We start from the raw sequence: 14,617 nt of genomic DNA, 5'->3' as shown, positions 1-14,617 counted from the left end.
GTTTGACAGGTCTGCCACAGAATGGAACCCAGTTTTGACGGGTATCTGTTGTCCGGGGGTGTATGTAAATTGTATATATTGTGGAGCGAGGTTGACAATTTGGTTGAGGACACGAGAAATGGCACGGCTGATGGATGGCTGCGACACACCAACTCTGTCTCCAATTTCTCTTTGGAAAGTGCCAGTGGCTAAAAAGCCGAAAGTGGAGAGCACCTGAACGTGGGCTGGTACTGGGTTGGACCTGTTGGTGGGGGCTTCCAAAGCGTCACGCAAGGTGTCACACAGCTCGATTATAATTGCTCTTGGAAGTCTGAAACGTGATATTAGGTAGTCGTCCGTTTCCGCAAATAAATCCATATGCTCCCTGTAGAGTCTTTCTCTGCGCAGTGTGCGACCGGCCAGGTACTCGAGGAGAAGAAGGTCTGCCATTGTCTACCACCAGCACATGTGGACAATTAGTCCTATTTATAGGGTTTTTTTCTTTTTTTTTGGGTGGCACGTATTTACGTTTGGTAGATATAGTCATTTTATATTTTTTTTATTTTTATTTACTTATCTTTTTAAAATTTATTGTGTGGTCTTATTTGCTCGGAATTTGGGAAATGAGATTGGGAATTTGGTCAGGAGTGCTGTTGTGTAATCAAAGTGCGAGTGTTTTCTGTGCATTAGAGTCCTCCTGGGTGTTCGTAGATTTTGTTCGTCCATCTAAGAATGATGCGTTAAGAACACGTTTCGCGAATGCCAAAAATCTCCTTAAGAAGGCTCTACGAACAGATTTGTTCGTAAGAACGCTTCATGAATGAGGCCCATTGTTCTCTTTGGATGAGACAGAGCCTAATGACTCAGAGGAAGCTTTGCTTATATCCATGTAGAGGAAGATAGTTAAGAAGCTTCTCGGTGACAAAGTGCCAGATCTGGATGAGGTTCGATCTTGAATGCTGAAATTTCTGGACATTGTTTTACTGTATTGGCTGACTTGAGTCAACCAACCGACTTCAGTGTTGCGTGATCAGTCTGGACTGGGATGGTGGTTCCGATTTTTAGAAAGGGGGACCAAATGGTGGGCTCCATTTGTCAGGGGTATCACACACACACTCGGAGCGCCATTTATGGTTCCTAAAGGAATCATTGTGTGATGGTTCTGTGAATGACCTTGAGGGGTTGATTGAAGAACTGTAGCTATGTGCAGGAATGAATCTGTAAACAACCTCTTACCAACAGTTAACAGAACTAAAACAAGGCATCATTTTGATAAATGTACATGTGTTTGACTTGAGGGAGTCTGATAGTGATGAAACTAAACCTTGTATTGATCCATTTCTATCAATCATCAGGCCGTGGGAGGAGCTGTTCTACTGGTTTTTGCACTTGATGAAGCAATTGACAACTGGAAAGATATGATCAAGAAGAATCATGTGACTGAAGCGAGCCAATCACTGAGAGACACGGCCCACAGTATCCGACAGGCCACCCAGACGCTAAGGGAACAGCTGGACAGCATCAAGTAAGCTTTCTGTGAAACGTAATCGAACCTCCTCACATCCAATCAGAAATGGCAGCATCTTGAAAGATGACAAACAAAATTGACTGAATGCAACCAAAAAATCATACAAAATAAAAATAACTGTCCACATGACTTAAAGTTTCTCCAAAGTAGCACAAAATGTTCTAAACTGACTCAAAATACAATCCAAATGATGAAAATGTTGTCTCAAATTACTTCAAACTTGTTCAGAATTACTCCTACTTGTTACAATAGTCTACATCCATGCTCCTAAATCTCTTAAGTTACCACTGTGGTGGCTAGAAATCAGACGGATTTCAGTAGAAACTGAACTGATAGCTTCAATCATGCTAACTGTACCTTCACTGGTTTTCCTCACAGGAAGGTGATGGATGAGATGGCGAAATATCAACGAGAGCAAGAGGAAAAGGAAAAGAAAAGAAAGGCAGAGGAAGAACAAAAGGAAAAGAAAAGAAAGGAAGAGGAAAAGGAAAAGAAAAGAAAGGCAGAGGAAGAACAAAAGGAAAAGAAAAGAAAGGCAGAGGAAGAGGAAAAGGAAAAGAAGAGAAAGGGAAGAGGCAATGGAGGAGGTAAGAACAGTGACAGTCCATGAGCATAACGGCCGCGGAGTACGCGTGGGACATGTTCCCCGCACTTTCCATATCTGTCCCCTCTGTCCCCCGCACTTTTTTCAGCCGTTGCAACAGCTAAACCCGTTATTAGCATCCAGTAACGTGTTTTCCCGAGCCGTCTTTGAATGCACCATGAGCGCATGCTAACGCAGGTGTTCCACAGGAGACGTGCTGCTGTGCTGAGCAGTGCTGAACGTGCGTCTGGAGTAATGTTTAGCAAACCAGCAAGAAGCAAAAAACTTTACACAGTTTTTTCCAAACAAACCGTGTAAGTTGTGTGACCTTGTTGGATGCAAACAATGTTAGACTTGTTAGCAAAAAGATGACAAGGTAAAACGTGGCAATATATCAATATGTTAAGCTAGTTAACAATAATTTAAATGTGGTTGCCTCTGTTACATTACTACTAATTAGTTTATTCTTGGAATAAACCCAGTCCTCTTTCATTTCTGGGCAGAAGATGTGCTCACAATTGCTCTCCATGTATTTAAGTCTTTTGGTCCCAGAAGAGGAGAGTCAGGGAGGAGAAAAAAGAATCGGCTATCTATGGTATAAAAGTGGTTACATTTACAACTATTTTTACTGCTTCTCTTTCAAATTCTATCTCAGAATTTTGATTTTCAGATTTTTTAATGATTATTTCCATATCAAAGAGCAGAGTCAGGCAGGAGATGGACCAGAGGCGGCGGCCAGCAGTAATGTTGACCATGCAGGGTCTGCAGAGGTGAAAAAATATATAAGTGGCTGAGAAAAAAATATGTATCTATGGGTTAAAGTGATTTTGAGGTTAAATTCTACTGCAATTTTTACTCTTCCTAATGCTATTTCAGAATTTTTCTTACCACATTTTTTATGTTTATTGCCATAACAGAAAGAGCAGAGTCAGGGAGGAGATGGATCAGAGGCCAGCAGCAGGGACAAGGATGTAGGGTCTTTACAGGTAAGGAGAGATTATAACTTCCTGAAAATAAGATATCTATTGCAGGGAGAAACCAGGCAGTACTGATCATTTCATGTTCAGTGTTTGGCACCTTTGGCTACTCATCCAGTAGATGTTCAAGGGACATTGTTGTCAACTCAACTAGAGTTTGGCCACTAAAACTTTAGATTTTATAGTTTAAAGTTTTATACTTTATAGTTTAAAGAACTAGCCTAGTTGGTCCCCTGGTATTGTACTGTGGCTGTTAGGGATTATGTGGTTCTTTAGCCACGAAGGACGGTGCAATTAAACGTAAGAGAATGATAAATCGCTCTGAAAAATTTGTCCCCCTCACTTCTGAGATGGTGGTTACGCCCATGACAGTGACGAAGACAGCAGCAGGACGATGATCATCACAAAACTTTCCAGATTCTTGAGGATGGAGCTGCTCAATGCTCACTCCATTAAAAATGGCTGAAATGGCTCATAATTTGCATAAAATAATGAAAACTTCAGCAAAATCGTGTATACATGTCTAAAATGATTCAAAATGTTGCACATTTAAAAAAGAAAAATAAATTAAACTTTCCAAAATGACTTAATTATCCAAATGTCTTAAAACTTTTCCAGAGTTCTATGATTATTTCAGAAATGGACCAAAAATGGCTCAGAAGTCCAAATAATGGTGTGAAATAACTTTTTTATTTACAAAAAGTATCTAAAATGACTCAAAATAGTCCAAAATTATTCCAAACATTTCCAAAATGCAAAGATTATGTCCAAAAATTGACCAAATTGTCTTTTTCCAAATTTTCTAAAATGACTCGAAACTTGTTGAAAATAGTTCAGTTTGTCTAAAATGACATGAAATTGTCCAAAACGACTAAAAACAGTCAAAAATGGCAGGAATTACATAAAATTATTAAAAATTAGTTAGTTCCAAACTGAATTAAAAATAGTCCACAGTTCACTAAATAATGACTCAAAACTCTCCATAATGTCTTGAAACTTGTTTAAAATGGCTCACATATTTGTCTAAAATGACCAAAAAATGTCCAAAATGACAAAGATTTGTCAAATGTGACCTTTTTTGACCTTGAAGTTTTTAGAATTACTTAAAAATAGCTGAAATGACTATATGCGTAAAATGACAAAAACTTTTGCAAAATTGTGTAGATTTGTCTAAAATGACTCAAAATGTTGCACATAAAAAAAATTTATGTAACTTTGCAGCATGACTTAAAATTATCCAGATGTCTCAAAAGTTTTCCAGAGTTTTAGGATTGTTTCAGAAATGGACCGAAAATGACTCGAAAGTTCAAATAATGGTGTAAAATAACTTTAAATTTGTCAGTTCTCTTTATAAAAAGTACCTAAAATGACTCAAATAGTCAAAAATGACAGATTATTTCAAAATGAACCAAATTTTGAGTTAAAACCTTCCAATATAACTTGAATTTGTTGAAAATGGCTGACAAAGTTATCTAAAAATGAATTACAAAATTGTTCTAAATGACAAAAATGTATCTAAAATTATTCAAAATCTTTCCTTTTTTTAAAAAAAAATGAAGGCACTGGAGGTGAAAAGCAGAGACGTAAAGCTCGAGTTGAGTGGAGCAGTGACTTTAGCAGTGATACCAGCAGTCAGAAGACGGTCTCGGAGGATTCAGCACCATGGTGCAACATGGGGCTTTTCAATGCTCGCTCCATCAACAACAAACAGTTAAGGATTTCTAATTTCATACAAAAATTCGACCTGGACATCTTGGCAATGACTGAGACGTGGCTGACAGAGGAAAACGGAGACCAACGCCTGGGTGAAATTTTGACAGGAGAGTTCACGTTCTACCACCAGCCAAGGGTAGACCAAAGAGGGGGAGGAGTCGCCGTCGGGCACTCAAATGAGCTGGAGGGAACAAGGGTTCAATTAGACGAGCCCTTCGAGTCCTTTGAGTACGTGGCCGCAGACCTGCGCCATGATGAGTGGGACCGACCCATCCGGATCATCACTGTTTACCGCCCACCAGGAGGAAACATGGAGAATTTCCTGGAGGAGTTTGAGAACCTCCTGGAGAAGTTTCCTGAAGATGACAGCATCCTCATCACTGGAGATTTCAACATCAAGGTCAATGATATGAATAATAAGCATGCAAAGAAGTTTAAAAAACTCTTGGAGGACAACAACCTCCATCAGCATGTAGAGCAAGCAACGCACAACAGAGGTAACACTCTGGATCTGGTCATCACCAGAAACGTTGAGATCTCTCACCTCCGGGTGAAAAAGCCCAAGCCCAAGACCAACGAGGTGACCGAGAGGAACACCACAATATCAGATCATTGTGCAATAATGTTCAGTGTGCGTCCAACGAATATGGGATCCCCTCGTCAGCCATAAGGATGGAATTATGAAGGAGCAGCAGCAAAATGAGAGAGCACAGTATGATATTATAACCTGTGATTTATAATGCTATATGCTATAACCTAATGAATGTGTGAACTAACCAAATGCTTACTTTGTTACTTTTTATCTTCTTTAATTTTGAAACAGTGTAAAAATCAGAAGAGTGCCTCATTCAGAAGAATGATGGGTTGATTATTTTTTGGAAAAATGTCTTTTCTTTATACATTTTTATAAGTTGATTGTTCCTTTAAATATGTCCTTTTTACATTCTTTGTGTTTTTCAAAAGCATATTCCTGAACCTTTGTATTAGAAGTGACCACTTGAGGGCAGCACCTCACTGGAGCAGTGAGGGCCTTGGTTACCAGAGGGGTCAGGAGGTTAGGGTTTACTATTACTATAGAAATGAGAATGCTTTCAAGGTTTTGATTACTGTGAAATGTAGATGTTTACAGAAGAGTCTGATCACCCTGGGACGATGTAAATTAAGGTGTGCCGTCAACACGTATGTAAATGAGAATAAGATGTTATCACATATGCAAAAGTAAAGAGAGTTGCAATGTATAACATGCACCTGTTGGAAGGAATTTGTGGGAGTTGTTGCGGGGTCGCCACCTGCTGAAATCCAGACATCAGTTCTGAGCACAAGGGAGGAAAAAATGTTTTTGAAAAATGACAAAGTTTTGTCTAAATCTGACAACTCTGAAATTGTCCAACATGACTTGGAATGTGTCTCAAATGACTCAAAAGACCTACCCTGAAAATGGTTCCTTTTAGAGTCTTTTTTTGTTGTTACCAGCATTCTGTGCAGCATCACGTTGCCTAAAGGAACCAGTGATGGTTCTGAGGAGTTCTACAGAGAACCAACAGGCCTCCATCAGTCTACAAAAAAAGATCCAAAAGCATGAAGATCAGCTGAATTAAATCACTGTTGATCACAAGCTGCAATGTAAAATAAATCATGCTTTTTTAACATTTTGACTGCAGTTTGTAAAACAATTTACTGATATTTTACAGATTTTTAATATTTTTGTTAAATTACGCATCTGTGGAATAATCAAATAATGAAAGTATTAATTTAATGGTAATTCATAAAGACAAAGTTGTCAATAAAATGAAAATGTCTTTTTGTTTTACATTTCATTTACATGTTGACTGTAAAAAGAAGACTGAATGTCCACATCAGTAATCTGTATTTTTACCAATTACAATTTTATTAACTTCAATGAAATTACTGTGGTATCTGATCTGTTACATGTATTACTTAATAAGTTAGTAGTATAGAATCTGTTTTGTTTGTTCTAGTATCTGATATGAGTTGCTTGTTATATGTAGTGTCTGCTCTGGTGTCTCTGACCACAGATGGAATCTGCATTATATTCAACCCATGCCATGGGAAAGTGTTCTTCTGTTTACAGAGCCCTGTTGGAGGTATTTTATGAGGGTTCTTCGGTCTAAAACACAGATTTAGGGATTCTTCAGCTGTTGTAGACAAGGGGGAGTTGTTTGGGGATGCTCGCTGCTTTCCCCATATGGTAGGCAATAAAGAACCATTTGTTTTGACCCCTCCTATATGTTGAAAACCTATAAAAGTGATCGCTGGCTATTGTCCAGCAAGGAGGATTCAATTGGCTGGCTCCTTCCAGGCAGGTTCTGTCTGTACTGATGCTGCTCTTTCTTTTAATAAAATACTTTTAAAGAAAGTCAGTGTCACGGACATTTTCTCCTTCACCTGCACATCATGGACACCAGAGAGAGAAACAACGACATTACAGTTTTTAAATCAGCTAAAATATCATTCTATTGCAGATGTTTGTTATTTGACAAAAAAAGAAAGTATTTTTAGAACAGAAAAAAAAGGTAAATCATGTTTTAAGCTGTTACTTTTCATAAGTTTCCAGATTATTTCAGCTGCAGACAGTAATGAGAAAAGTGTTTAGATTCTCTGAACCTTAAATGATGAAACTTTATTCTGAAGGTTTCTTCTCCAGCAGATCAGCTGACTGCAGCCAGTTAACCTGATCATTAACCACATGTTCCTGCACATGTTTTTAATGCTGTATTTGTAATAACTTCTATTCCAGTTGTTTCTTGTTGCTGTAACTTTTACTGACAACAACCAGAGACGGTGTTCAGCTGAACAGAAGCTTTAAATGCGGCTCATTGCACTCTGCTGCTTGAGGAACACATCTGAATCTCTCGAGCTGCTCAGTAGACTCCAGGACACAAAGATTACCACCTTTAAAGCTCAGTGTCGGCACGCAGCATGATGCTAGAAAACAGTCATGGTGAGCATCAGCAGATAAGGCCAGAAAATGGAAATGTGAAGATGGCGGAACATGATATAATGCAATCGAACTTCTGCTTTTGTTTCTGGCTGCATGAAGCAGAAGTGATGCTGCAGAAACACCAACAACCATCAGTGGAAGAAAACAAACCAGATAAAAAAAAGGGGGGGGGGGGGGGGGAACAATGGTGCAACTAAAACCATGTTGAAGCATAACTGATCACTACTTCGATCTGGACATTACAGTCTATCTGCATTCCTGGACTGAGGAGTTCCTCTATCTGCATGAGAAGCTGAAGCTGTGGAGTTTGTTGTTTGATTCTTGATCAGTCCTGATGTATGAGCTCTGCTTAAATGGATACTCTGCATTTCTCTACTTTATTAGCCTTCATTATATTTGAATAAAATACAAAGGATAAATGCTGTTGTACTTTGATTGCTGTATTATGGCTCATCCAGATTTCCACAACAGGCCTCAGTGAAACCAGTGTCATAAACCGGCTGCACGGCCATGACAAACAAAGGGAAGATGCACCCAAACTATTATGGCCAAAACTTTTATTAAATAGCAAAAGATTAACTTAAACTAACAATGTGATGAGTCATCAGTAAAATCAGTAGTGTAGGTGAATGCATGAGTGGAAAGATGGTGTATGCAGTGTTGAACGGTGCAAGAAAGCAAATCATACCAACACAAAGCAAGTGGCCATCCCAGGAGAGAGCCAGAATGATTACCAGGAAGGCTTTATAAAGACCCTGACACACACCGGGCCCAGGTGTGGCCAATGGCTTCCTGACACTCTGTTGACCACACAAACTGAGCTTTAGTCTTCAACAAGTCAGTCAATGGTGCCACAACTGTAGAAAAATTCCTACAGAGACATCTGTAATACCCCACCATTCCTAAGAATCTCATTTGCTCTTTTTTGGTCACTGGCTGTGGAAGCTGATCAGTGGCCATCACCTTTGCCCGCACTTGAGCCACATGCCCCTGACCAACAACACGACCCAAGTAAGTACTGGTGGCCCTAGCAAACTCGCATTTTGCCAGATTTATTTTGAGCTTGGCTTCGGTCAGCCTATCAAATAGAGCCCTCACCCACTGCATGTGAGAAAACCAGGAATCACTGTAGACCACCAAATCATCCAAATGGACAGCACAGCCAGCAAGTCCAGCAACCACTCGGTTCATAAGCCGTTGAAAGGTGGCTGGTGCATTCCTTTGTCCAAAAGGCATCACTTTATATGAAAACAGCCCTGAAGGAGTAATAAAACTGTTACCTCTTGTGCTCTTTTGGACAAAGGCACCTGCCAATATCCCTTTAATAGATCAAATTTGCTGACATACTTTGCTGCCCCAACCTGATCGACACAATCTTCCATTCTCGGCAGCGGAAAAGAGTCTGGTTTTGTGATCTTGTTTACCTTACGGAAATCAGAGCAAAACCTAGGTGTTCTGTCACTCTTAGGCACCAACAGACATGGAGATGCCCAGCTACACGAGGAAGGCACAGCTATGTCATTCTTGATCATATATTCCATCTCAGCATCTAGAAAGTTACGCTTCTCTGGAGAAACTCTATAAAAATGCTAACGAATAGGTAATGCGTCACCAACATCAACATTGTGCTCAATCCAATCAGTGCAAAATGGCACGTCACCAAACAAAACTGGATATTTATGAATCAGCTGCTCAAACTCCATAGCCTGTGTCTCTGACAAGTGACCAAGCAGTCCTTTTAGATTCCTGAGGGTCTCTGAGTTTTTCAAACGACCAGACAACCAACCCTCATCAGGTTCCAAAACAGCATCCTCCAGAGTCTCACCTGAAGCTTTCCCCACCATGCCAGTCATCAAGGCAGGACTCACAGATGACACCTCCTGGACTGCCCCAGAAGAACTAACAGACTGACCATAGAAAGGTTTAAGCAGATTTACATGGAACATTTTGACAGGCTTCCTATGACCCGGAGTTGAAATCAAATAATTCTGGTCCGAAACACGCTTGACCACTGTAAAGGGACCAGAAAACTTGGCCTGGAAGGAGCAACTCACCAGTGGACACAGAGCCAAAACCTTATCGCCAGGACTAAACTCACGCAACTCCGCTCTCTGGTCATATCACTTCTTCATTTTAGTTTGTGAGTCAGCCAACAATTCCTTTGCCAACTCTCCTGCAACATGCAGCCGATGTCTTAAACCATTAATGTAATCAATAAGGTTGGTGGGGGGATCTGACTCCTTCCACCCATCCTTAAGCACCGACAACGGTCCCCGAACAGTGTGACCAAACACTAAGTCATTTAGAATGAACCCTGTACTTTCTTGGATGAGCTCCCATGCAGCTAAAAGTAACCAAGGTGGTCCCTCTTCCTAATCACAAGCTAGTTCTGTACAATATGCACGCAACAGAGACTTGAGCGTTTGATGAAAGCACTGTGCGTGATAAGCTGATGACTGATTATGCCTTATACCTAGCAGTTTCATCACTTGTGCCAAAAGCTTAAAAGAAAAATTGGATCCTCGGTCACTCTGGATGATCCTGGGGTCACCAAACACAGATATGAATTGTGTTAGAGCCTTAACCACAGATTTTGCCGTCATCGTACACAAAGGATAAGCTGCTGGGTACCTGGTACTTTGACACATGACTGTTAACAAATACTGGCTACCTGATTTTGCCCGAGGCAATGGCCCAACACAATCAATACTTAGATACTCAAATGGCTGACTTATAGCTGGTATTAGCTGCAATGGAGCTGGTTTAATAACCTGATTTGGCTTACAGTCAGCTGACAGGTACGACAGTTTTTAGTCTACTGAGAAACCTCTTTCTTCAGTCGTGGCCAGAAGAAATGCCGCAAGATTCTATCATATGTTTTTCGCACGCCCAAGTGCCCTGACCTATCATGAGCAAGCCTTAACACATGATTGCGAAATTTAGTGGGAACTACAACTTGAAAAACAGGTTCTCCCACAAACTCGTCCCGATGGGGTAACCACTTCCTCATCAAAATCTCCCCACACAAAAATAACAAACGAAAAAAAAACAAACCAACAAGCGCAGATGGAACATGTTGCTATGCCTGCAGGGAAACTTCCAAACATTGAAAAATACCACAATAGAGGACCATGCAATCACTGCTGATAGCTCAGGCCTGCACAAAAATTATCTCACAACTAATTGCAGGACCAGTGTCACCTGATTGAAACAGCCATCAAACAAAACAATCAAAGCAACATTTTAAAGGCATTATGGAGGATGTTTTTGTTGTTTAATTTGTCTGATTCACATAAAATGAATATACTGACCTTTAGTGGACTTGTATGTATGGTCTCTAAAGGAATAAAAAATAAAAAAAATAACTGTGGACATGGCAGGACCTGAAAAACATCAGCCAATCAATGCGCTCGGACCGAGGCCTTTGGTTTGCTCCCTTTCCTGTAAATCAAAAATCTTCCGGCTCAGGCCCAGTTACGTAGATTACGTACGCCTTGGACTTACGTGTTTTGTGTATGTGTTGCTTTGGTATAGCTTCGTAGTTAGCTGGCGACTTGTTTTGCTCATCTTTTTTTTACATAATGGCAGATAAAGATCCAGGGGGACCCAGCCGTAAAAGACAACTTCACGAGTCCTACGCAAGTTTCTGGAGGGGGGCGTTTCTTCGTAAATGTTAAGAGGGGGGAGGTTGGAGGGGGGTGAGGGAGAGGTTGTATGTGCGCATGCTACGTTCAAAGTCGTAGGAAATTAAGTATCCTCTAATGCCTTTAACAAAAATGTATCTTCTGCCCAGGACACACTCAATACAAACTGCAGCCCAAATTCAATCCAAACCTCACAAAAGTCTCCATCAGTGACAAAACAATCGAATTAAGATGGACGAGCCCCCACTTGTCATAAACCGGCTGCACGGCCATGACAAACAAAGGGAAGATGCACACAAACAATTATGGCCAAAACTTTTATTAAATATCAAAAGATTAACTTAAACTAACAATGTGATGAGTCATCAGAAAAATCAGTAGTGTAGGTGAATGCATGAGTGGAAAGATGGTGTATGCAGTGTTGAACGGTGCAAGAAAGCAAATCAAACCAACGCAAAGCAAGTGGCCATCCCAGGAGAGAGCCAGAATGATTACCAGGAAGGCTTTATACAGACCCTGACGTACACCGGGCCCAGGTGTGGCCAATGGCTGATTATCAGGCACACCTGATCCTCAACTACCTGCAGGGAGAGGACCACACACACACACACACACACACACACACACAACTACCGGCAGGATAAGTGAAGGGTCGTCACACAGCCAAACATTTAAAACCACCATTTAACACCTAAAACTTCTAGTGAAATACTTAAAGCCATGAATGAAACATCTAAAACCACCAGTGACGCATTTAAAGTGAAAAGTATGGGGCAGTTGGACCCCCCGCGTCAAAGTCCGCCCTATCGTGCTTTTTGTCCCACACTGACCGGCTCAGATAGTCTCAATGAGTGTCCCACAACATACTAGAGATGAGAAGTGAACGAAAACCTCCACATTACCTGGCGATCGCTCTTTGTTGTAGTCTGTATCCAAATCTCAGGACGGTAGAAAGCAAATCTCGTTCCAAAATCACGCGAGCTGCTAAGCTGCCTGCCTGGCTAAATACTGGAGCTATGTCGAAAATTCATTTCTCCATCACTCACATGTATGAAATTACATATGGAAATAGACCCCAGGTTGAAAAAAACCGAAGTTCCCCTTTAAAGACATATTTGTGAAAGTCTCCTTTAAAAAACCTTTAACTTTGAACATGTCAAAAAATTAAAACAAGAAGTTCGAAGAAATTTTCCAAAGTTCCTTTTTTTTGCTTTGGAAATTAATGCAAATTTTAATGAGAGGATACCTGTATTACCTACACCTAACAGACATGCAAAATAACAGAAAACTACAAAGAGACACAAAACATCTCCTCTATGAAAAGCTTTGACTCGAATATGTCACAAAATATAAAGTTGGATTTCTCCAGCATTTTCTATGAAATTCATTGGTTAATTTTCATACAATTTTTATTTATTATTACTTTTTTCAGATTCAAATTATGTCTGTAACCATTGTGGGTTTTTCTTTCATTAACTGAGGGGTACCAACAATGTTGTCCACGTGTGTAAACATAACACTTGGTGAAGTTTAAACCTCAGCTTCCATAATACATCGAGAAAAAACTGTGGACAGAAAGAAGTTTCACTGAAAAATGTCCTGTTGAAACCTATTAAAACTGATGTTTTGTATGCATGGCAGCATTAAATCCTTCATTCTGTGTTATCAGCCTGTTGTTCCGGAGTTTTGGCTTTTTTTTTTACTGTTTTCCAAATGACACTATTTTTTAAATTTTTTTGTAAATGATTCAAATACAGGTTTTATTAGATTTTTCTTCCTGCAAGTCAGTGGACCGTAAAACAACATCACTTTTCCCAATAACAAAGAAAAACAACAAAACTTTTCAGACATCATTGCTGTCTTTTTATTTCATCAGAGGATGTTTTAACAAAGGAAGTCCATTTCTGTTTTTTCTCATCTCTTCTTCTCTTCAGTCAGTAAAACTCAAAGAACTATTTCAGGTTTTCCTGCTAGTCAAGTGAAAAGTGGAAAGAGGAGGAGGGAGGAGGAAGCCTGTTAGAATAAACTGCTGGTTTACAGGAATCAGGGAGAGCAGCTGCATTCCTTCCTTTTTTAACTTTACTTTCACTCTCTGCTGTCATAATAAGAGTGTTGTCAGGACCATAGACTGTATATAAAGATGGATGTAGCATCTGGCTCCAAAAATGAAGCCCATCCGGAAGTGTCAAAAACTTGCAATATCACGACGTCCGCTAGGGTTGGCTCCAAAAAGCTTTTGCTCCATCGACCCCAATTCATCACCGGAAAAAATAAAATTTGATAGACTGATTTTCTACAGCTCAGGATTTTTTTCCCGTCAGTTTTCATGGTCAAAATGAGAGATCACGTGGCCGATCTTAAAATAAATCAATACTGAATTTTAAATAAATCGTTAAAGTTGGCGGAGCCAGGGGGGCGTGGCTATACTTGATAGACAGTCTTGTCTGGAATGATTGACAGAGCGAGGCTTTCAGCAGGCTTATTCCTCTGCGGTAAAATGTGGGCGGGATAAGAGAGTCTTCAGCTCTCAGTCTGGCCCACCCATAGACTGGTCCTGCCCCTAGTTGCTCTCCGGTCCAGCCTGTTTGATGTAGCTTTGGCTCCAAAAAATCCAAAATGGCGACCAGGAAGTAGCAAAATCCGGGCTTCATTTTCTCGGCGTTGAAACCAATGGGTGACGTCACGGTTAGTTCACGCCTGGTCAGGACTCTATAAGGCGTCAGTGAAAGTACTGCAGACATCAGAAGAGATTCAGCTTCAACCAGGAACCAACAGGTCCTTCAGCAAATCTCAGCCTGGTGAGAACATTTACAGCTTTACTCATCTTTACTGTGATGATCTGAACTTCTGTCTTCCTGTTCTCTGATTACTTCATTTATGTTGTGTGATTGTTGGACTTGTTGCTGTTTTGATCATTTCTAGTCTTTAAGACAACTTTCAAGTTATGAAAGAGATTTTTTTTTCATTTCGGACAAATTTTCGTTATTTTCAGCTTGATTGAGTCATTTTTGATCATTCTTTATCACTTTGCAGTTTTTTAAGACATTTCAGACACATTTTCAGTCTCTCTCTCTCTCTCTCTCTCTCTCTCTCTCTCTCTATATATATATATATATATATATATATATATATGTGTGTGTGTGTGTGTGTGTGTGTGTGTGTGTGTGTGTGTGTGTGTGTACAGGGTGACCCAAAAGTTTGGAAAAAAAGTTTAACTGCAGTGTCTATTTC

General features: G+C 40.1%; 1 protein-coding gene across 5 annotated transcripts in view; it reads left to right on the top strand.

The window, feature by feature from the left end:
* The window catches only part of LOC127531665 (uncharacterized), a 35,741-nt gene that overhangs the window by 12,676 nt on the left and 8,448 nt on the right, over nucleotides 1-14,617 (top strand). Inside the window, exons 4-7 of one of the 5 annotated variants that reach the window (XM_051941440.1) lie at nucleotides 1,335-1,504; nucleotides 1,886-2,094; nucleotides 3,008-3,076; nucleotides 4,627-7,207. The exons of 1 other annotated variant lie outside the window; for it this stretch is intronic. In XM_051941440.1, coding sequence (XP_051797400.1) covers nucleotides 1,335-1,504; nucleotides 1,886-2,094; nucleotides 3,008-3,076; nucleotides 4,627-5,450 — 1,272 coding nt within the window. In that variant the 3' untranslated portion in view covers nucleotides 5,451-7,207. Of the gene's footprint in view, nucleotides 1-1,334; nucleotides 1,505-1,885; nucleotides 2,095-3,007; nucleotides 3,077-4,626; nucleotides 7,212-14,136; nucleotides 14,185-14,617 lie in introns of those variants that run through there. 3 more of the 5 variants (XM_051941439.1, XM_051941441.1, XM_051941442.1) reach the window with 3 other exon arrangements.

Source organism: Acanthochromis polyacanthus, chromosome 21 (assembly GCF_021347895.1).
Source record: "Acanthochromis polyacanthus isolate Apoly-LR-REF ecotype Palm Island chromosome 21, KAUST_Apoly_ChrSc, whole genome shotgun sequence".
Taxonomy (NCBI): Eukaryota; Metazoa; Chordata; class Actinopteri; family Pomacentridae; genus Acanthochromis; species Acanthochromis polyacanthus.
Note: the sequence above shows the minus strand (reverse complement) of the source record. Positions and strands in the feature narration are given on the sequence as shown.